Raw genomic sequence first — 23,677 nt, forward strand, 5'->3', positions numbered from 1 at the left:
CATGGCTTCAGTCATGTAGATCATTTTTGTAAGACATTTTTTCATGTAAGGGGTGTGTCTGAGACCAGGCTTGAAATTCTGGGAAGAATAGCTGTGGCCGTCTTCCAGGCCACATGTATAACACAGACATGCACTTTAAAGCAGTGCTGTGGAGTCGGTACGAAAATCTTCCGACTCCAACTCCTTAGTTTATGAAACCATGACTCCGACTCCAGGTACCCAAAATGTCCCCGACTTCTCGACTCCGACTCCTTAGTCTAATACTTAACAGGGCTGTGGAATTTGTACAAAAATCGCCCAACTCCGACTCCTGACTCCGACTCCTCAGTTTATGAAATCAACGACTCCAACTCCGACTCTGGGTCCCCAAAATTGCCCCGACTCCGACTCCTCGACTCCGACTCCAACTCCACAGCCCTGCTTTAAAGCACAACTAAACTCATACCTTGCTCTCCGCATTAAAAGATTAACCATATCATGATAATCTTTATGGAAAAAAAAATCTTCAATACAATTCGTAGAAATCCTTAAAAGAAACCTGAAGTTTTAAATGGTTTCACTCTTACAGAAGGCACCGAATGGGTTAAGCCCCAGTTTTTACTGGCTAAGGAGACAGCAGTGGCAGAGCTCCCGTAGTCTACACACAGTTGCTGATAACAACTAAGTAGACATGTTGAGCTACCTAAACAAACACAAAACCAAAGAGAAGTGAATCTCTTCAGCATCTATATGTGGAAGAAAGACTTTTTATTGTGTGCTGCACCAGAGTTTGGGCCCACTTTAAGCACTATGCTCTATTCTCCATCATGCCCCCCCCCCCCCCAAAAAAAAAAATGGGGTTAGGATTGAGCTCATTACAAAAAGGTTGAAATCACATTTGAAAAAAATATATATTGTATGTCTGGAGTTCAGCTTTAATGTACTTGTAATGGTCCTGCAAGCTACTATTTAATACGATATTGACATGTGATATTTCTGTTAACCTCAATCATAGTTGCATAAAAGTTACCACTGCTATTATATTATTTCTTGATCACAAGTCTTTTTGCCCTTGACAGGACTACTCACTATGATTTTACTTTTGCAGATGTGTGTCCTTTTCTGCATTGTTCTTTATAGAGATCATTTTAGCTTTGATTATAAGTAGGATAACTCTCATCTTCTTAATTTGGTGCTCTACTAGCTGGAAAAGAACAGAAGCATCTAAACTTTGAGGAGGGAAACCAGGACCACGAAACTGGAGGGAAAACTCAAATTATCCATACTTCTAGGACAACCTTACATTCGGTGGAAGAAAATCAGCCAGTGCCCGGGAAAGACCTCTCACCTGGAAGTGAGGAGGACCAGGGTGCTACCAAGACAATTCACAAGGTCATTACAGTAGGACAAAAAGGAGGCAAAGTCATACAAACCACAAAGAATATTACAACTGTTATCAGAACCATTCAACGAACCCAGCTCATAAAGGGTGGAAAGGTACTCGGTGTCCACCACGAAACTGAAGACTCAGATTACTCGTCTAGCATACCAGTTCATGGGCAAGATGGCGTAACAAAAACAACAGTTAATGATGATGACGATGATGATTATCCTGAAGCTGGAAGATTAAGGCCTCATGATAGGAGAGAACACTTACCTGGAAGGAAAGTAGAACAATGGATGATCACTAGAAACATTACTCATATCACAACACCTTCTAAAGACCCCTCAACCCATTTAAAAAAAGGAGACATAGACGAAGATCTAGAGGGCACAACCACCACCCGTTCTAAAGTCCGCATTTCTGGCACAGGACGCTTACCGCAGAATTCCAATGTTGCCAAAAAGCTTATGGAGATGGAGCTCAAAGAGAAGACTGTAGCTCAGTCTAATAATGATGCAGATTCTGCCCAAGTTCACCCAGAAGATCCATCCCGAACACATGTTGATGTTAAATTATCACACACGGCACACAAAGATCATTCGGATCTTTCAGAAAGTGAGACAACACCAGAGAGGTCAGGAGAAAGTAGTATGGAAACTGGACAGACACGTTTGAAAGGAAAAGAAAATATAGTAGATGATCCATCTGACCCTACAAAATCCAAAAGACGAATCACTAGCTTAGTTACAATAAAAAAGACAGTTCATACCAGTAGAAGAAAGGGAATAGATGGAGATGAGGATAGGGGAGTTTATAATGATACAGGGAGAGGTGAAGTTTATGATGAGTTTATAGAACCTGCAGGAAAGGGCAAAAATCAAACCAGGTTTTGGGGACCCAGCATTAAAGCCGTAATTGAGAACTTACCAGAAAAACTTTCTCTGTACAACGGAACATTTATACAACGTTTGGAGAGTTATTTACGGGCTACATCTTACCCACTAAGAGCTAACCAAACAGTGGAATCCGTGTCCAGGGCCATATATCTTTACTTGGTCAAATGGAAGCCGGACAGTTTTACTGGAATGGTGTATGATCGTCTACCTCAAAAGACTCCAGGGGCTACAGGTTATTCAGAACCCACTGGGGGATCACGATTGCAAGGGAATATCGGAAATACCGTAGCAGAAAGTAAAGTGCAGGAATTAAGCAACACTACAGCTAAATTGCAAGACGAACAACTTCTAAAGGGAAAACCAGACTCTGTAAGAACTGTATCTGGTGCTCCACGTGTAAAGACATCGGGAAAAGTACAGGCTGTTGGTGAGACGGACCTCTCCTCTTCTGAAGTCGCTCATGAAAATGTGAAGGTCCAAGGCAAAACAACAGTGGGAAATGTAAATGAATTGGATGCACCTGAAGCTGTTCTTTCTAAGCCACCATTAGATGAACGTAAAAAGCAACGCAAACCTTTACCACCTCCTAAAAAGCCGACCACACCAGAGAGAAAAAACAAGAAGGAAAATGTACCACAACGTGTCACAACAGTGACTCCAACTCTAGAGAATCCAGATGCCAGTTTGCCCAAGGAGGAAACAGAAGATACAAAGCAAGTACTACAGGCAATAGATAGGCAAACTAGTCAAGAAAAGCCTCCTGTGGTTATTAACCAGATCCCAGGTTCTGGTGAAGACCATGGTAAACGTGATCGCATCAAAAGTCCTACACTACCGAAAATACCAAGTCCTGGGGCACAAGGAAGACCCAGCATTCAGCAAAGGAGTCCCACCAGCCTTGTCATATCCTTGGAGGGTCTAGAGTTTTTGTGGGACAGGGTGGTCATTTTTTATAACCCATGGCCTCCCGCTGCAGGTGCCACTCCTGAAAAGATGGAGGTAGACAGAGGAGTCAGACAGGTGGAAATTCAGAATCTAACCCCAGGGACCAGCTACAGATTTGACCTTCATGGGCTGTTGAGGGGACGTTCATCCAAGTCTTACTCCTTGGTGGCAGAAACAGGTATTGCAACATCTAATTCACCACGATTTGACTAGAAAAAGTGGAAAGTTAGGGGGAACTTTGAAGTTGTATTGGCTGTCTACCAAGTCACCTGCTTTTTATTTCCGCCACATACCCAGATTCTATACTTTTGGGTTCTTAAGCAAATGAGGAACTTCTCTTGTATATGTTTCATTATGGCTATACCAGATGATGTCTCAATGTGTTTCTTGTTTAGAGTGCAAAACATTGGGACATGTCTTCCTCTCAATTTTCACTACTCTCCCTCACATTAAATATCTCATCTTTTGTCTGTGATTTTTCCCATTAACTGTTTTGTTTTTTGTTTTGTTTTTATCTCTAATGCTTCACCATTCTGTGTTATTGGTTTTACATGTATCTTACTTCTCTGTCTCCATGAATGTGGACCTGTCTTTTCAGCGTAAGGAAATCTTTGGCAGTTCAACCAATTACTGAACTGCTTTTCACAACTAATTTTCACTCCATGGCTCTTATTTACCAATGACATCAGTTAAAAATGCACAATTCACTGAACAGAACTGGCCACATGAAGCAATTTTTTTGGTGGATAGACTATTTAAAAGTCCTCTAGTATCTTTCAGCAGTCTTGCTGAATCATTATTATGATCTCAAGAAGGTTCACCCAGAGAGATTCTATTCTTTAAAGAGAACCCGAGGTGAGAGTGATATGGAGGTTATCATATTTATTTTCTTTTACAATACCACTTGCCTGGCAGTCCTGTGTCTTTTATACTTTTAAGCATAGACCCTAAACAAGCATGCAGATCAGGTGCTCTGGATTAGCCATATGCTTGTTCCAGGGTTTAAACTTAGACACTACTTATGCCAGAATATCAACAAGGCAACTGGCATTGTTTACATGGAAATAAATATAGCAGCCTCCATATCGCTCTCACCTCAAGTTCCCTTTAAGGTGGGTCTACCCTGTTTGGACATGTCAGCCGAGCTATCTGCTTCAACTAATCTGCAGGCATTTGTCATATTTCTGACAAAAGACAGAAACTGGCTATTTGTACTTTACAAAGTTTGTTCCAATTTCATTCCCAGTCCAATGATGCTTTATGCAACTGCCCTTTAACCGTCAGACAGAAACTGTTTGTTATCAGCCTTTAACTGTCAGGCAAAAGCCATTTCTTATCAGTTCTTTGCTTGTAAAAGAGCATGTGAAATTCATCCATATGAATTTGGGGTAAAGTTCAAGTTAGCCTCTAAAGTTATGTATTCATTTTGCTTTGCTTTTTGAAAAACATTTTCTATGGTGCAAAGTGTACTTTACATTAAATCACTCATGAAGATTGGTCCTAAGCAAAGCAAAATTGAAAAAGATTGTCTGCACTTTAACCTATGAAAATTCAGTGTCCTCTGCCCTCTATTTTCATTCCAATGCTGGAAGAAAATCAGTTTCATTTTAAGAGAAAGGGAGATAAAAACCTTTCTGGCTAGAATGTTATGCTGGACTCCTTAGTCTAATGGGGACACTTGAAGCAGCCAATCAGATTTCTATATCTATCTTAGTGTGCATTATAAACAAAATCTAAAACTTTATTGCTCCCTCTTTGAAGCGGGATTATCAGCCACAATATCAAATTCCATTTACCCACTGCTCTGTGCTTATTATGTAGTCTACATGTAGTCTGCATTGCAAGCATTCCAATATAATCATAAATGTTTCTGCTGTAATGAATCTTATGTCAGTCAGCCTGGCTCTATTCTGGTACATTGCCGAGGAGAGGGAAGCTTGTTATCTCCCCTTCCGCATTCCTGCTCCTCGCTGATTGGCTGAGGGCAGTTCAGTGTGACATGCGGCTGAGAAGGGAAATACACCTCACCCCTCTGTAGAAGCTGCTGAAATACGATCTATGCTGTGCTCACAAAAGTTTACAAAGCAAGCTAGATATGACAGTGCAGTTTCTAGGGAAAAAAATGTAAAGGGAGGAAATAACATCAGTATTGGCTTCAGTCAGAAGCAGTAAAAATAGAAAATTCCTGAAACAATTTTCTCTTTATTTACTAAATAAGATTCACTAAAAACGAAACGTGGACAGTACAATACATATGTTCTGTAATAGAACAAGTATTTCTAACATATGTATTTCCAACATATTATATATGTGGTTTTTTTCCTGAGATAGTATGGCTGTCCCTCCTGCTTTGGGGCCGATTTGATCTCCTATGCAAGGATTTTCTTTTAAGTTGTGGAGACAGGTCCACTTGAGTCATGTAAGCTATGTGTATACTCCACAAATTCCCTTTGGTTGATTTACCGCCTTTTGTTCATATTTGTTCAGTTTTTTTTCCCCTCCTCTGTATCAGTTTCCGTTATCCGTTTGACCACTTACAGATGAATAACATCACAGTTTTACCTCACAGGCTCTCTCTTCTTCTGCCGCTCGCTCTGTGCTCACCGTATGGCAAAATGACACCGCGACTGACCTGCTGATAACGCCTTTACCCTTCAGGCAATGTGAACGCACAATTGTATATATATCATATTGTCAGAGAATGATGTGTATGTGCAAGGTGTGGATTCTGAATTGTGCATACCTGTATAGATTTACCCAAATTTTTGGGACTATAAGACGCTCTGGACTATAAGATGCACCTAGGTTTAGAGGACAAAAACCGGGGGAAAAATATTAAACCTAGTGCATCCATGGTGCAGGGGTGTCTTATGGACCTTTCCCCCTCTTAATTATCTCCCCCTTGTTCTTTCCTTGTACCTCTTGTGTCATCAAGGGGCTGGACTGGTGGCAGCAGACTCCACAATATGTTTGGTATGTGTGGCTGGACACAGTCCGTATTATTCGGACTATAAAAGGTACTGACTTTTTCCTCGAACATTTGGGGGAGAAAAAGTGTGTCTTATAGTCTGAAAAATATGGTACATTCTGGGTTTTGGAGATTTTTGTTCCAAATTGTCACAAGCTCACACAGAGGAGTCTGTGATGGTTGGAAGGGGTATGAGAACAATAGACTATATATTGGAAGAAGTGGAGTAATTGTCCTGGTTTTCTAGATCACATTAGATTGGTCACTCCAACTTTCTTTCTATTCTTCTTGGTAAATCAGCCAAAATTGTTGGGAAGCTATAAAACTCAACACCCAAGACAGAAAGTTTAAATTAATATAAAATTGAATTCTCACGTTATAGTAGGACTGACTCAGCCATGCACAGGCTAGTGGCACCCCAAAAAGATGATCAATACATTTTGACAATAAAGGGATAGGAAGAAAGGCTTACCTGAATAAGTAAACCACTAGTGTTAGAAAAATGGGTTCTTTAATAAAAAACGAAAACAACATGTTTCGCGAGTCAAAGCCCGCTTCCTCAGTGTTTTAAAAAGAGAAAAAGGTCTGTCACTGGGGACAATTTCCCGTTTCTTTCCCAGCTCTTGCTATACATTTTCCCATTTGAAATTTTGTAGAGCAAGATGATCACATCCTTTTTTTTCTCTTTTGATTTTTCATAAAACTGACCCCGGATCTTTCTCACACATAATGAAGTAAGTAGCTGTCCTGCTCTTTTCAAAACAAGCCACTCTGCTATTTCCTTGAATTAAAGATTTAAACTTTCTATTGAATGGATTAAGAGCTGGTCCACAGTAGACACAGTTGCAGGACGGACACTGCAGTCCGGATCAGGGGAAGTACCCACCGTACTGCAAACTGATGAAAGTGCATCAGTTTTGCATCAGTTTCCGTTCAGGTTTTTCCCTGACAGAAAACGTCTCCATCATTAGGAAGGAGTGGGAGGATTTTTTTGGGCCAATCATAAAGCTCAGGCTATCCGTTTTAACATCCGTTTTTTGCCTGTGGAGCTGGAGATGCGTTTTCTCATTGCTTTCACTACCCCCTGCGTGTATCCGTGGTCCTGATCCGTTGCGTGAAAATGCAGCAGATCCGGACCTTCCGTTCAGGTTTTGAAAACGGATCCCCGCAAACGCAGACGGATCCATTTTATACTTGGGTGAGGCTGGCTGCTATTATCAACATTAGTATCCGGGACTCCGGTTTTCATCCGGTTTGAAAAACGCAGCCACGGATACGTTTCCGGACCTAGTGTGGACTAGCTCTTAGGGCTGGTTCACACGGACGTTTTGCTGGCATTAAATGCAGCGTTTTAAAAGTAATGTTTTTAGGGATCTACCGCCCTCCCATGCAAGTGAATTGGAGCGTTTAGTACAAGCTTTTGCAGGCTTTCATGAAAGCCTGGCAGTTGATCCCAGCATCTCGTCTCATCTCAAAAGCAACATGCAGCGTCTAGAAGGCGTTTGAAAGCCAGCAAAAGCCACATGAAAGCCAATGAAAGCCCATAAAAAGCCAAAGAAAGCCCATAAAGGCCCAGCCTTTCCATATACTTTCTGCAAAAGCCCAGAAAATGCAACGCTCTCCTGAAAGCCATTAATAGCCTTCAAAAGCCATTAAAAGCTAAGCTGTTAAATGCTGGCATTCTTGAAAAAAACAACACAGCATTTGATCGAAATGCTAAGCAGAAGCTCAGCAGAAGCCCATGTGAACCAGCCCTTAGTCAGGCTTATTGTGGTGTAAACTCATATTTTTCAAAGTCCCCCCACCCCCCCAAAAAAAATTAAATACATAAATAAATGGCAGTATGGCAGTATTTGTATAGCGCCTTTCTCCTGTCGGACTCAAAGCGCTTGCGAGGCAGCCACTAGAGCGCACTCAGTAGGCAGTAGCAGTGTTAGGGAGTCTTGCCCAATGAACTCCTTACTGAATTACTGGCTTACTGAACAGGCAGAGCCGAGATTCGAACCCAGGTCTCCCATGTCAGAGGCAGAGCCCTTAACCAGTACACCATCCAGCCACTAAATAATAATAAATAAATCTCTTCTGTATTTCAACCATTTCAAATATTAACCGTGTTCAATATAAACCTCCACCAGAACTCCCAAATGAAATCCGACTAACCCTTCAGGGTATGACTTCTATTAGATTGGTCCAAATAAGAATCTGGGATCCTAACAGGTGACCTACAACCCAGTGACAAACTTTCTTCCCAAATTCTTGCCTCTTCTTTAACTTCAATCATAAGCTAGAACTTGCCATAGCATGATACAGTAAGATCTACATTTAATTTTAAAATTCATAAAATGAACATGATCTTACTATGTTATGCTATGAAGAGTTCTTTCTTAGGTTGAATTTTAAGAAGAGGCAAGAATTTGGGAAGATTGAACTCTGTCAAAGGGTTATAGGTCACCTGTTAGGTCCAAATAAGGATCTGGGATCTTAACAGGTGTCCTACAAGCCTTAGACAAACATCAGTCTCGGGAAGACTTTAAAGTTTGTCACTTGGTTGTAGGTCACTCACCTGTTGAGATCCCAGATTTTTATGTGGACCTATCTAATAGAGGTCTAATAGAGGCCCAACCATAAAGGGTGATTCGTATTCCATTCAAGAGTTCTGGTGGAGGTATATATTGAGCGCGGTTACTATTTGAACTTGTTCAGACCACAGAAGTGACTTTTTGGGTAACTTTGAATGGTGTGGATCACAACCTACACACATCAACAAACTACCTGCTCTATAGACTTATTTAGGTTTATAATTTTTTTGTACATTTTTTAAATTCTTTTAAGAGATGGACTTTTTTTTCCGTTAAAGGATACACATATTTGAAGGAATTCCTATTTTATGTATTGTGGTAATAAATGCACTATTGGATACAGTACTTATGCTGAAATAGATAAAAAAAAAAAAATTCAGACTTTTCTTTTAAAATCTGTTTTTAAAAATAGATAAGAATGACAAGAAACAATAAGATAAGGGAGTATAAGTCAGTATCTGAGTGGAAACACTTCAGTTCATCACGATTTGGCCATATTTCAGGAATGACCAGTTTATTTCAAATGAGGAGAGCAGGTACCCTAAAATATTATCTTCTGGATAACCAATCCGGCTTCAGCCCACTAGGAGTACCAGGCATGGAAAGAATGAGGGGCGGGGTTAACACCCATTCAAGGCCAACTTTGATAAATGATGGCATAAGACTTTGAAGTTGGGGCTGATAGGATATCTCAGTCTTGAGTGGACATTCCCTTTAAGCAGGCAGCCTTATTTTACAGAATTAGAATCCTTCCAAACCAATCAAAATGAAACAAAAACTTCAACTTCCTTTATACCATTTAACCCATAAATATATACGGTATGTATATCTATACCATGCACAGAGTACCGTTGTGTATACGTGTTTGTTTGTATGTGTGTGTATGATATATATAGTAATGACAGATTTACATATCCATGCTTGCCGTACCATCTGTCATTATGTTTTATATGTGTATATTTTACAATATAGACCTATATAAATGCACTCTGTGATCGTGATACATGTATGATATACATAGACCTACCGTTGGTGTATGTATAAAGAGCATACAGATCCACTATATATTTTTGTGTGTGTATGTGAGAGCCCTCTGTGTACACATAGGTGTGCCCAGCTGCTCCTCATACATACACAGGAATATATGCCCACTGCTTTGTAGCTTGTCTCTCGGCACATGTTGCATGCAAGGTTTTATGGTCCAGCTTGTCTTTTTACAGTAGGAGAGCAGTAGAACGATGGACATTGTGGGAGGGGAACGTAGCATGGAGTGGTTTTTACAATGTGAAATTATAGTACTGAGTTGCTTGGATGGACTGCAAGATTTAACGTATGTTTTGCACCCAACTACAGCTCCATTGGCCACTACCGCCCCACCCTACCAGGCAGTTGTTGAGGTGACCACCTCACCACCAACAAAGAGCACACCTGCTCCAGGTAAACTCAGTATTATTCAATGGTCTTCTGTTTCTGCAGTATCATTCTCATTTGTTATTGCTTATTGGGCTTGTATTGGTAGCAAGAGATGGTAATTTCTCTTAGGCCAAAGTATCCTACAGGGAGACGTAATGGAGAAGCACACAATTTATTATTGTTATTAAACTTTATTTATAAAGTGCTAACATATTACACACTACAAATGGGGGGGGGTGACCAAACACCCTTAAAGAGGCACTTAAGTCTCCCAAAAAAAATGAGTTTTACTCATCTGGGACTTCCCTCAGCCCCCTGCAGCCGATCGGTGCCTTCCCCGTGTCTCTTCAATCCTCCCGTCCCTGCCGGTGACCGCTTCCGGTTTCGCCGTCAGTACCCGACATGCTAGGAACGCGAGTGATTATTCGCGTTTTCAGCCACAATATCGCCCCCTATGCTGCTATTGCGGCAAGGAGGGCTAAGTACCAACTTACACCCCTCCACAAGGAGAGTGAAAAGCACAAAGGGGTAAAAAGGCGCTCAGAGGTAGATAAAACTAGATTAAAATCACATAAAAATACTGTATAAAAGTAGAGGTGGCTTATCTTAATAATGAAGATCATATAAATATGCATTTTATTAAGCACAGGCAACGCATTTTGAGGGTTTCCGCCCATTTCCTCAGGTCAAATATAGTGCTAGAGCTGTAACAGAGCCAGGTATGGAGTGCCTGTGCTTAATAACATTCATATTTATGAACTTGTTGTTATTGAGGTAAGCCACCTCTACTTTTCTATGTTTATGTGATTTTAACCAAGTTGTATCTACCTCTGAGCGCCTATGTACCCCTTTGTACATATTGCAGCACTATAATGTTACACAGGGACATTATAGCAATCTACAATGGTACAAAAAATAGTAATGAAACAACATAGGGATAAATAAAGCAGACAAGTCACGGAGTCCATATGGTGGCAGTAAAAAAGAGCACATGGAGGAGGGACTTGCCAAATAGGCTTACAGTCTAAGGGGTGGGGGAGAGGGATGCATAAGGGGGCTGGAGTCGAAGATGAATGTGAGCAGATTGGTCTTTAAAGAAAACCTGAACTGAACATTAAAAGTCAAAATAAACATACACAAGTCATACTTACCTCCTGTGTAGTCTACTCCTCAATCTCTTTTTCCTCTCCTGCATCCTGTTTGTCCACTGTGATCAATGGAATTCTGAAAATGGCCATTACCCCATAACAGCTTCCTGGTCAGCACACTGTTAAACTGTAACATCGCCCACTTGAGCCATAGGGAAACATGGACATATCAGTTCTCCTCTCAGCTGTAACTGACAGCAACTGATATACAACTGACAGCAACTGATATATTTCAGTTCTGACAAAATGTTGTCAGAACTGGAAGGGATCACTGTAAGAAGAAAATGGTGAGCTTCTGAGAGGAACTGATGGCAAGGTAACTATGTATTGTTCATTTGAAGTTACCTCATGTGTTAATTTTAAATAATTTTACTCAGTACAGGTTCTCTTTAAGGCCTGCTTGAATGAGCTGTAGGTGGGGGCGAGCCTTATGGGGTGAGAAAGTAGGGGCTGCTCTGGAGAAGCCATAAAGTCTTGCAAGTGATGCGATGGATGGGCATCCATAGAGTGTTGAAGGAGTGGAAGAGATATGAGATGTACAAAGGAATGGTGGATGGATTTGATGGGGAAGTAAGATGGATGGACTTTATGAAGTTCAGAAAAAACACCTAAGGTGCTTCCTCAGAGGCCATGGTCCACGAAGAAGTATACTGCATGCATGTGAAATGGGTAAGACAATGTCTCTTTAGGCTTTGTAAAGTTCAATAACAGACAAAACCTTCTTTCTCCTTCAATCTCACCTCTCTTGGATTTTCACACCTGGAATGATGTGACCTGCTCTGGTTTTGCAGTTGGCGTGAAAGTCCAGTTGAGTTCAGCTTATTGAGCTTAATCGATCTCACCGATTCCCACAGCTTCTTTCTTGTTTTTCCTTCCTGGACTGGTTGTTTACGGGCACATGATTGTTACTAGTAAATTAATCACCTTTCAAATCAGTTGTGTGCTTTTCCATGGTCTCTTCTTGTAGGTGAAATATTAGGCGAACTGACCTTCTCAAACGTCAACTAAATCACTATAGACCTTTCAAAATAGAAATCAGTAAATGTATATTTTTCTTATTTATTAACGTTGCCCTTTTTTCTCTAGTGACTCCAAGGCCAGGGCCTCCATTGGGTGGCCTACAAGTAAGGGACATCACAAGTGACAGCGTCACCGTGGTGTGGAAGGCCAGACCTAAAATGTTTGATTCATTCCTAATCCGCTATGAGGATGTCACTGATGGTACTGCGCCAAAGGAAATCTCTGCTCCTGGGGACCAACGAGAGGTGACTCTGCGAGATCTGACTCAGAATACTAGATATGCTATATCAGTATTTGGCATAAGAGGAGGCAAACTATCTCGACCACTAAAGGAAGAAGTGACAACAGGTATGTGAGATTATGAAAAATGTTAGAACTCTAAGATATTTTTTATTGTAGACTGTGTCAGTCCTACAAACTAGAGGGTCCGGATGACCACCATAGCTAGGTTAATCCAAAGCTTATCTCACAGGTCCTGTACTCTCTAGGTTTTGTTATCCATTTTAGAGATCGTTCCTTAGCACATTTCCGCACAGACCAGGAGAAGTCCAAAAACGGCATCTATTTTTAGCCCGACAACATCTGCAGGTTTTGGAAACTCAGCTGCTGCAATTATTTTCTCATGAATGTTGGTATGTTGCCCTGATATAGGCAACAAACCAGGAAAAGAGATGTAGCAATCCGCAGAACATTTAATTATGACTTTGTTGTCCTGTCCAGTGACAATGTTCAGAGTTCCAGATAAACAAGGACACGCTGATCAGTTACTCACAAGTAGGGAGGAAATAAAAAATGTTCTTCTGGTTTTATACGGGTGTTCAGCTGCTGATCATCATCTGAAAACATGTGTATGGGTTGTCTCTTCGTAGAACAAGATGTTCTAAAAATGATGATGTCCAATGATGGGATCCTGAGGTTCTAATGAGGCTTTATTGGCAGTAGAGGAATAATCTTTAAAGATCTATTAATGACATTGGTATAGTAGTCTAGTGAAAATATATATATAGTCCTGATTTAAATCACCCAATCCTGTTTGTGCCCTAACTGAAGAGGAGGTGAAATCACCTCTATGACTGTTCACGGACAGTAATCAGTCTGGGCCATGGCCCTGACATCACACTGTGGGAGGAGTTTCACCACAATATCAGCCCTATGGAGGTCCCTGATGAAAAAGTAAATATTTCTCATGGGAAAGGTGGTATTGGCTACTGATTGGGAAGAAGTTCAATCCTGAGTTAAAGTTGCTCTTTATGTTTTACTGCATTTGCCGCATGCTTGTTTCAGGTCTGTGATTCAGACACTACTAAACGACGCCAGGCAACTGGTATTTTTTAAAAGAATAAAAATATGGCAATCTCCATATCCCTCTCAGGTCAGTTGTCCTTTAAGTTTTTTAGCACATTTAAAAAAAATACTATTTCACTTTAAAGGAGTTGTCGAGCAACTCCTGCTACCTGAATACTGCGCCTGCGCAGTACGTTCCGGACCATGTGGAGGTGATTGACAGCGACGCTCACGCAGGCGCAATAGAGGACGACCTGGAGGTTGTCCTTTGCACCATCGGGGAACGGGGGCCAGCGGAGCTGTGACAGGGGACATAGCGGCTGCCAGGGGCTGGAGGAAGCCCCGGGTAAATAGTACTATGGGTAGCAGGAGTTGCTTGAAGACCCCTTTAAAAGAGAATCATAGATGAGTGTGCGTATGCTTTGTCAGCACCCGCCTAAGATAACAGAGACAAGTGATGTTGATTAGCGAGCTCCAGTGATATGTCAAATGGGAAATCCCAAAGCCACCACAATATTGTTGTTTTTGCTGTGAGTAAATAAAATAGTTGTGTGGTGAGTAATCTGAGAGCAGATGATGAACAAGAGCGGAGGGTGCGTCCTTTCAGCAAGACCTCCCTGACCCTTCTGTCCAGTCACTGTTCATCCTGTGCTTGTCAACATCACCGTGACTGAGCTGAATCTGGCACGTGTGTGGCAATCTGCGCTACGGCCGCCGCCCAGCGTAACTTTCCTGCAAATGTTAGGCCTACTTTATCCACTCATGGAAAACAGTTGTTTCTCTGATTGTAAGCGTATCGTCTTTGTCTGTTTATCTCACCGGATCCTGGAAACACGTGTCTGTCCATCTGAAAGTGTGAAATGTCAAGGCCGTCCCTACCCGAGTCCTGTTACTTCCAAACACAGGGAATATTTCCAGTATAGCTGAGCATCTTAAAGGTCCTCTCTAGGCACTATAGGATTTGCCCCGCCTACTACCCTCACCCCCATATGTGTCTATGGAAAAAAAGGTGCATGGAAATTTGGGCGCACATTTAATACCGATATTTTACTACTAGATTGTCAAATAGTGGTATTATATATCAATATATCAACATCTGCAAGGAGTTTGTATGTTCTCCCCCGTGTCTGTGTGGGTTTCCTCTGGGCACTCAAGTTTGTTCCCACATCCCAAAAACATACAGATACATTAATTGGCTTCCCCCTAAATTGGCCCTAGACTACAATACATACACTACACGATACATACTTGGACACATGACTATGGTAGGGATTATATTGTGAGCTCCTCTGAGGGACAGCTAAGTGTGTCTACTGACCTGATGCCTAACCCTAATGCTGAGTACACACAATATGTTTTTCCGCTCAATTTTCCACCTAATCGTTTTTTCCGCTCAATTCTGCACTCGATTCTGCGCTTGATATTCTTATCTTCTGCTTGTTTTTCTTATCTCTTTCCATTCACTTCTATGAGAAATCGAACGCAAAATCACTCACGCGGACTAGCGACAGCTGCGGCGGAGCTGCGGCGGCGACTGTCGCCAGGCGATTGAACTTTTCAATCGCCCGGCGACATCAGCGACGGGCGACAGTTCGGGGTGCGCGCCCGTTACGGGCGACAGTTCGGGGTGCGCGCGGCCCATACTCACGGGCGACCTGTGTTGCGGCGACAATTGTCCCTCGTGAGTATGGGCCATTACCCTAAACTCCCTCCCTTCCCCTGGCCTAACCTTAACCATCCTCCCCCCCACCCACCAACACTGCCCCCCGCCCCCTCCGTCCCCCCAGCTGCAAGGAAAACAAAACTTAATTTCTCGGGTACTGCAGTAGGAGGAGTGCTAGCTATTTATCGGGCACCGCGGGGACACAAATCACCCCTCAATGCCAATATTTCATTAGGTGCCTATGGCGCCGCCTAAACTTCCAACGTGAAGGGCGCCCAAATTGCCTATTTCGCCCCCCAAATAATCTATAAATATAAGTTTCTGTCCATCGCCTCTTCTGCTGAGCCAGTCCACAACATTGGTTGTAGTACCCTGCAAAGCCTTCTGGGATAGTGGTTGTGAAGCTGCTTCTTACCCCCACTTTTTCTGTGTTCCTCCAAAGTGGGGTGCGTGGCATTGACTGGCACTCTCCCTCCCTTCATTCCTTTTTTGGAAGGGGCCGTGGAAAAGTACCTCACCCTCCCACTGTGATCTGTGTACAGGTGTACGGCTCAAATTAGTACTCTCCCCCCCCCCCCCCCCCGCAGTATCTTTTGGAAAGGGGATTTGCGCTGGGCTGCCTACTTATTCTACCTTCAATTCTGATCTATGCAGAGGGGACATGGCACCGGCAACTACCATCCCTCCCATTTCTGGGAGGAGCTACAGCCAAACTGCCATTCACACTCCCTCCAACAGTGATCCTAGTAAGGGTGTGTGCACCAAACTGGTATTCTCCCTCCATGTTGTGGTACCTTCCTGGAGGGGGCATTGCTGAGGTGACAGCTTACCCTCCTTTACATTCTGGTGTACACAAAGGTAGAGAGCACGTATTGTCTGGCCAGCTGGTCAGTTGGGCGCAGGGTGAGCCAAATGACGGCTCACCCTGCTGCCATTGAAATTCCTCATGGCATTAAATACTGTACCGCCTCTGAGTTGTAGCAACTCGGAGGTAGAAGTAATTCTGGGTCTGGCTATTGCCGGCACCGGAATCACACGTAACATCCCGCTGCACGGCTATAGACGTACTAACAGTACATCTATGGCGGCGCCCAAGTCAGGCACAGCGCGGCTGTGAGTGTGTGCCGAATTTACCTGCAGGGGGTGGCATAACCTACAATTTCTCTCCCACTTCTGGAAAGGACAGACTGTATGAAGTCTACATGCAGTCTGCATTGCAAGCATGCAAATATAATCATAAATGTGTTTGCTGTAATGAATCCTATCTCACTCAGCCTGGCTCTATTCTGGTACATTGCCAGGGAGAGGGAAGCTTGATATCTCTCCTCCCACATTCCTGCTCCTCGCTGATTGGCTAAGAGCAGTTCAGTGTGACTGAGAATGAAAATACACCTCACCCCTCTGCAGAAGCTGCTGAAATATGATCTTTACGGTGCTCCAATATGTTTACAAAGCAAGCTAGATGTGAACGTGCCTTTTTTAGGAGGAAAAAAAATAACGGAGGAAAAGACATCAGGATTGCCTTCAGTCAGAGGCAGTAAAGATAGGAAATGCCTGTAACAGTTTTCTCTTTATTTTCTATATAGAATTCACTGAAATCAAAATGTGGACAGTACAGTACATATATAAGTAGAACAAGTATTTATCTACATATACATGTTTTTTTTTTTTCCTGGGATAGTATGGCTGTCCCTGCCGCTTTTAGTATGATTAAGCTAGGTCTCCCTGTGGAACATTCTCTCTGGGAAACTGCGGGGAATTTCGTGTTGACGTTCCGCTGGGATGCAGGTCGCTGAGATCTGAACATGTGGCCGTGTGCCAGGCCTAGCTGCTGAAACAAGCTTACCATCTGTCATTCCAGAAGGCAAACACCTGCCTCCCCTTCCACGGGCCACCAGGCCAGCTAATTTCATTACCACGCTACAAATTATTCTCCGCTCTGTCATATTTGCCAGAAACTGTCACAAATACATTTTATAGAAAAAAAAGTCACAGCCATGCGGTGATGTAACAGGGTGATTCCAGATGAGAAACATAAACATTAAAGAGGAACTCCAGTGAAAATAATGTAATTAAAAAGTGCTTCATTTTTACAATAATTATGTATAAATGATTTAGTCAGTGTTTACCCATTGTAAAATCTTTTAAATCCCTGATTTACATTCTGACATTTATCACATGGTGACATTTTTACTGCTGGCAAGTGATGTAGCTGCTGCTTGCTGTTTTGGCAGTTGGAAACAGCTGTAAACAGCTATTTCCCACAATGCAACAGGGTTCACAGACAGGAAACTGCCAAGAGTACGTACTCAAAATTTCTTTGTGGGATGGGGTTCACCACAATATCAGCCATACAGCGCCCCCTGATGGTCTGTTTGTGAAAAGGAATAGATTTCTCATGTAAAAGGAGGTATCAGCTACTGATTGGGATAAAATTCAATTCTTGTTCGGAGTTTCTCTTTAAGTGGCTATGCCTATAGACATATAGATACACATAAGAGAGGCTGCTTAAAGGGAACCTGAAGTAAGAGGGATACGGAGGCTGCCATGTTTATTTCCTTTTAAACCATACCAGTTTCCTGGCAGCCCTGCCGATCTATTTGGCTGCAGTAGTGTCTGAATTACACCAGAAATAAGCATGCAGCTAATCTTGTCAGATCTAACAATAATGTCAGAAACACCTGATCTGCTGCGTGCTTGTTCAGGGTCTATATCTAAAAGTATTAGAGGCAGAGGATCGGCAGGACAGCCAGGCAACTGGTATTGTTTAAAAGGAAATAACCATGGCAGCCTCCATACCCCTCTTGCTTCAACTGTCAGGTTCCCTATAAAGAGACCCCGACATGGCATGAGCTAAACATGCATACATATAGTACTAAGTATATTATTACTAATTAGTACTATACTAATTATATATATTACTAATTATTCAAACTTGCCTGTGTTCTTCTTTTTTGGTTTTGCTTTTTTTTAAATCCCATGCATCACGAAGCAGGCAGACCACAGCAGCAGCAGATCGCCTGAAAACTAATTATAGGTCATATATCTTCTGTATGGCTGTGCAAAGACTTACGATAGCAAGGCAGTGAAGAAAAGTTTGGTAGACCAAATGCAGCCCATTTACAAACTGGGACAATTTGCATAAACTTGCATGAACTTGGGACCCCCCTGTACTGAAAACTGTGTAAAAAGGTTCCTTTTTTTAATCGTCACACTTATAGTACCTGTACGAAGGTAAATAGTTTTGCAATGAAAAGGTTTCCCACAGAAAAACAATTCCACACCTACTTTTTCTTTGCACAACCTAAGCTATTGATGGAAGACAATGTCACCATGGGCGTAGGGCCCGCGGTCGCAGGGGTCGCCGTGGCGACCGGGCCCGCCTCCTAAAGAGGCGGGGGAGGGGCCCGGGGGCCTGGACCCCCCAGGTGTTGAAACTGGCTCCCGGAGGCAGAGCAGGATTCTGCAGCGGAGCAGCCAGTTTCTCCCGGAGGCAGAGCAGGGCTACGGCAAGATGGGTGGCGAAGCCCTGCACTAGAGACTATTTGTGTCTCCAGTGCAGGGCTTCGGGCGCCATCTTCCCGTAGCCCTGCACTCTGCCTGTCAGCGAGGGAGAAACTGGCTGCTCCGCTGCAGGATCGTCGCTAGAGGAGCTGCACGAGGGAGGCTGGCTGCACGTCGGGGAGCTCACGTCAGAGACTGGCCAGGTGAGTGATTTTTTTTTTATTTGTATGTCACAGCTCCCACCTGTCCCTGTTTTGGAGGGACAGTGCTGGAACCCAATCCCGCTGCATCTTGATCTTCCTCGCTTGTCCTTTCTTTTGGGTGTATTGTGCACATCTGTGTAAAGATGTGTATGCGTTGTTGGAATATATATGCAGGGGCGTAACAATAACCCCGTGACTACCACAATCACGGGGGGCCCAGCAGGTAAGGAGGGCCCGCTTCTGTATTTACATGCAGCGCTCAGCAGTTTCGTACATTACCTGTTCTCAGCGGAGTTATGCGTCCTCAGGGGCAAACCTACCATAAAGCCACCTGAATCACGTAATTCAGGCAGCAAAATCTAGGGGGCGGCATCTGGATAAACCGTTTAGGCCACCTGGCGCCTGCCTCCTCTTTGCTCTCCTGCCCACCTTCCTGGCACTCACACTACACTCCTCATCCATGCGCTACCGGCCTTATTCGACGAGTAGCAACTGCCGCATCCAATCAGGCGGGGGGAGCTGGTACCAGACCAATCACCGCCCACAGCTCCATTTGCTAACTGATGCCGATGGTCTTGTGCGTGGGACAATGGCACAGGGGCGTAACTAGTAGGGAGCAGCCCCTGCAATCACAGGGGGGCCCAGAGCTGTGGGGGTCCCCAACTACTAACCTTCCTCCGAAACAGGGGGCTATACTTCAGATCAGGTGTTTTTGTGGCTACACTTGTTATGGGTGTGAAGATCATAATGGCCACACTTGTCTTATGGCCCCTGTGAGATGGGCCCCAAGGCTGTGAAGGGCATCAAGGGGAGGCAAGGGAAGGGGTGGGAACATTGGGGGCCCCATCAAAGTTTTCTGGGGGGCCCCATGAATTGTAGTTGTGCCCCTGGTGAGGCCCGACCGATCTTGGGGGAGGGAACTGGGGTTGGTGGGCCAGGTTATTGGAGTGGGCCTGGCCAGCTCAGTTTTGCTGTGATGGAGGGGAGTGAGGAGTGTGCCATATTCTAGGTACGCCCCTTTATGAACATGCAACTGCTTTCATGCTTAGATTGTGTTGGTGTTAAAAGGCCACAGAGTGGCATTGTGTGTTTTGCTGACATGCATGTTTAGTATTAGGGTCTTTATCTCAAAAGTTTACTTTCACTTCAGGTTTGCTTTAGTTCCAACCCTGTAAACTCATGTAATGTTGACTTTCCTATGCTAATATGAAGGGAAAGTAGCGATCAAAGAAAGTATCAGTGTGGTATGAATAATGAAAATGTGTGACAAAGGGGTGTGGCACAGGACTGACTGGAGATGTGGCATGGGCGTGTCCTAAAAGTTGTCTCAAAAATTTCATAAGATCCCTATGACTTTCATCACTGACATCTTGGTGAGACTGTGGACAGTGCTGGCTGACTGTTGACCTTGCTGTGTAAACACTTTGAGGTTGATTCACTATAACAAATGGCGTTCCTTATCAGAGTTAGCATGCCTTATCAGAGTTAATGTGCCTTAGAGTTAACATGTTTTATCAGAGTTAACGTTCCTTATCAGAGTAGCATAGCAAGCGCTACGAACTTATGCCCCTAATTGGCAATGACAAGAGCTCCACTCATCCTGCCCTGACCCCTGCGGGTCCAATCAGTTTAAAGGACATTATCCTCGCACTTTGATTGGCCTGATAGGCTGCCTGTTACGTTTCCTGTCAAGTGACAGGCAGCCTATTAGGCCAATAAGGCATAAGTTCGTAGCGCTCGCTATGCTACTCTGATAAGACATGTTAACTCTGATAAGGCGCATTAACTCTGATAAGGCATGTTGGCTCTGATAATGCACACTATTTGTTATAATGAATCAACCCCTTTGCCTCTAAACACCCAATAACCCTTTAATGTCTGAAGTAGGTGTTAGTTAAAATTTCGGGCTCTGCCATTTTCAGAAATTAGAGCAAGCAAGGCGGCTGCTGCCTTAAAGTGGGGACAGCCGTCTCTGCAGCGCTGACTACCATAGTGAGATGGCATTGTGGAATTACACAATAAAAAGTATGTCAAACTTTTGTTCAGTTTTGGTTTAAATGACGTAATGAATAAAACTGATATATATATATATATATATATATATATATATATATATATATATATATATATATATATATATATATATATATATAAATAAATTAATTACCAAGGGGTGAGCAGCACTAACCAAATTTTTAGCAATTCTATGCAAAGCATGCACGCAGCGCTGGAGGTCCCCAGACTCCATAAGAAATATATATGTACAGAGGGGCTGCAGCACACAACAGGAAAACAGTGACAGGGGCTCTTGGTTACGCTTTAACGCGCTTAAGCTCACCAACTGCGCCAAAGTGTCCCCAATCTGGTGAGTCCTACTCTACCATGCAAAATGCCAGTTTTTATAAGCAGTCTAGTGGGAACTATACCAAAAACCCTAAAATGTCAACTGGATGTTAAAAAAAGGAAATTAAAAACACCTCACCCTTCACCTAGCTACCAAACAAACTCTCTGAACATGTGCAATGCACTCATTTATATACTTAACTGTGCTAGAGGTGGGCGTGGTCATGCAGGCTCACAGGGGAAAATTATAAATAAATTACCAAGGGGTGAGCAGCACTAACCAAATTTTTATGCAATTTTATGCAAAGCATGCACGCAGCGGGGAAATGTGATTTACATGAGTCCCTCCTGGAGCACAAGCCTGGTGTAGATTAAGAACCCCTATATATATATATATATATATATATATATATATATATATATATATATATATATATATATATACCGGTACTTGGACGCACCTGTGAAATATAACACTTGGAATACAGTCCAGGCAGTGATGTCACATGACTCATGGTGAAGGTATTCCGTGATGGAATTCATGAATGTCAATAGAGGTAAAACATCAGAACCCTGCATTCTCTGCAGAGCGGAAACTTTCTGGGCTCAACTGTAAACTTTCTGTGAACCTTCAATGCAAAATACAATGAGCTGTATGATGGGCTCAGTCTGAATGGTTACTGGTTTCCCGGGGACACCTCCCCTCCCCTCCCCCCCCCCCCCCCCATCATATCCTTGTGGGCTGGACAATCATTTTCTCACTCCTGGTGACCCCAGAACTGCAGATCTTTGGGGAGAGCAGCACGTTGTATAAAATTAAATATAAAGTTCATATCTATGACATGAAACCTTAAAGGATACTTTAGCCCTCATAAATTTTCAAAATAGGGGGGAGCAGGCATGTGTAGCACGCAGTCCTCATGCCCACTGCTACCCCATTCTTCTCCGTTCCCCTCCGTTGTGTAGTAAAGTCCCCCTGGAGCTTCTTCCGGGTTGGTGAGCAGAGCGCAGGCGTTGCCTGGCAACACGCATCCTTGATCACATGCCTATTAATGATCTGCGCATGCGCACTACATTGTCATGATGTCACAACTATGAGGTACCAGCACTTTAACATACATGTAAAGTGGGAACTGGAATTTGGCCACGAGTTTATTGCTGTTTATGCTCCCAACAGTATTATATTATACAGATATGCAATGCTTAGAGCATTGTGCATTGCTAATCAATGCTACTATATGAATTGAAAATTATACTGCAGTATCTCACCTATTAAAATGGGGGGCGGAACTCAGGCTTTAACTTAAAAAAAAAAAAAAATTGATCCACAATATTAATCGTTTACAAAAAATAATTAACTGACTTTTAAATGCCGTCTTAAAGAGAATCTTAAATCAAATGAAAAAAATATTTTAACTTACCTGGGGCTTCTTCCAGCCTCCTGTGCTCACAACATCCTCCTGATCTCCTCCGGGCAGCGGCAGCAACCGCCGCAAAGCTGAGCTGTCACCGCCAGTTGGCGGCTACTACGCACACATGATCCCGAGGTGCACATGCTCCTGGCACTGGGAGCTTTCTGTGCATGCGCAGTAGCGAATTACACGTGCTGCACATGCGCAGCCACGTGAGGGTGACCATGGTGTGCGTGGCTCGGGGGGCCGTGCTTGCGCAGAAGCCACTGACTGGCTGCCTGCAGAGGATCAGGAGGACATTGTGGGCACAGTAGGAGTCCAGGGTGGCTGGAAGAAGCTACAGGTAAGTTAAAAACTTTTTTTTAAGAGACTCTGTAACAAAAATGTCATCCTTTTTTCTACTATCCTACAAGTTCCTAAACCTATTCTAATGTGCTCTGGCTTACTGCAGCACTTTCTACTATCACCGTCTCTATAATAAACGTATCTTTCCCCTGTCGGATTTGTCGCCCTGTGTCTGGAAGGCTGCCAACTCTTCAGTGTTGTTGATCTGTTATGCACGCCCCCTCTGTGCACACTCCTGTGTGTGTTATTTAGATTAGGCAGCCTCTCTGCTCTTTTGTCAGTGAGAGCTGCCTCTAAAGCCGCATCTACACGAGTAGATGCGGCCGCGATGCTCCTTATCAATCGAGCTGCTGATGCGGCTCGATTGATAAGATCCGACAGGACGGATCTCCGCACCGCCGATTCCCTGCTCGCTCCCCGCGAGGGGACAATGGCAGGGAATCGAGCGGAAGATAAGCGGCGCCGGCGGGGACGAGCGGGGAATCGAATGCGGCGCACGCGCGGCGAGCGGGGACGCGGCGGGCACGCGGAAGAGGCGATCCGGCGGCTAATCGAGCCGCCGGATCGCAGCCTCATCTACCCGTGTAGATG

At 43.5% G+C, this 23,677-nt stretch overlaps 1 protein-coding gene across 2 annotated transcripts in view; it reads left to right on the plus strand.

Annotated features, from left to right (window-relative positions):
- The window catches only part of TNXB (tenascin XB), a 168,387-nt gene that overhangs the window by 81,987 nt on the left and 62,723 nt on the right, over positions 1-23,677 (plus strand). The window contains exons 7-9 of one of the 2 annotated variants that reach the window (XM_068250294.1): positions 1,184-3,382; positions 10,105-10,188; positions 12,399-12,680. In XM_068250294.1, coding sequence (XP_068106395.1) covers positions 1,184-3,382; positions 10,105-10,188; positions 12,399-12,680 — 2,565 coding nt within the window. The remainder of the gene's footprint in view (positions 1-1,183; positions 3,383-10,104; positions 10,189-12,398; positions 12,681-23,677) is intronic. The other variant, XM_068250295.1, reaches the window with a different exon arrangement.

Source organism: Hyperolius riggenbachi, chromosome 8, assembly GCF_040937935.1.
Source record: "Hyperolius riggenbachi isolate aHypRig1 chromosome 8, aHypRig1.pri, whole genome shotgun sequence".
Taxonomy (NCBI): domain Eukaryota; kingdom Metazoa; phylum Chordata; class Amphibia; order Anura; family Hyperoliidae; genus Hyperolius; species Hyperolius riggenbachi.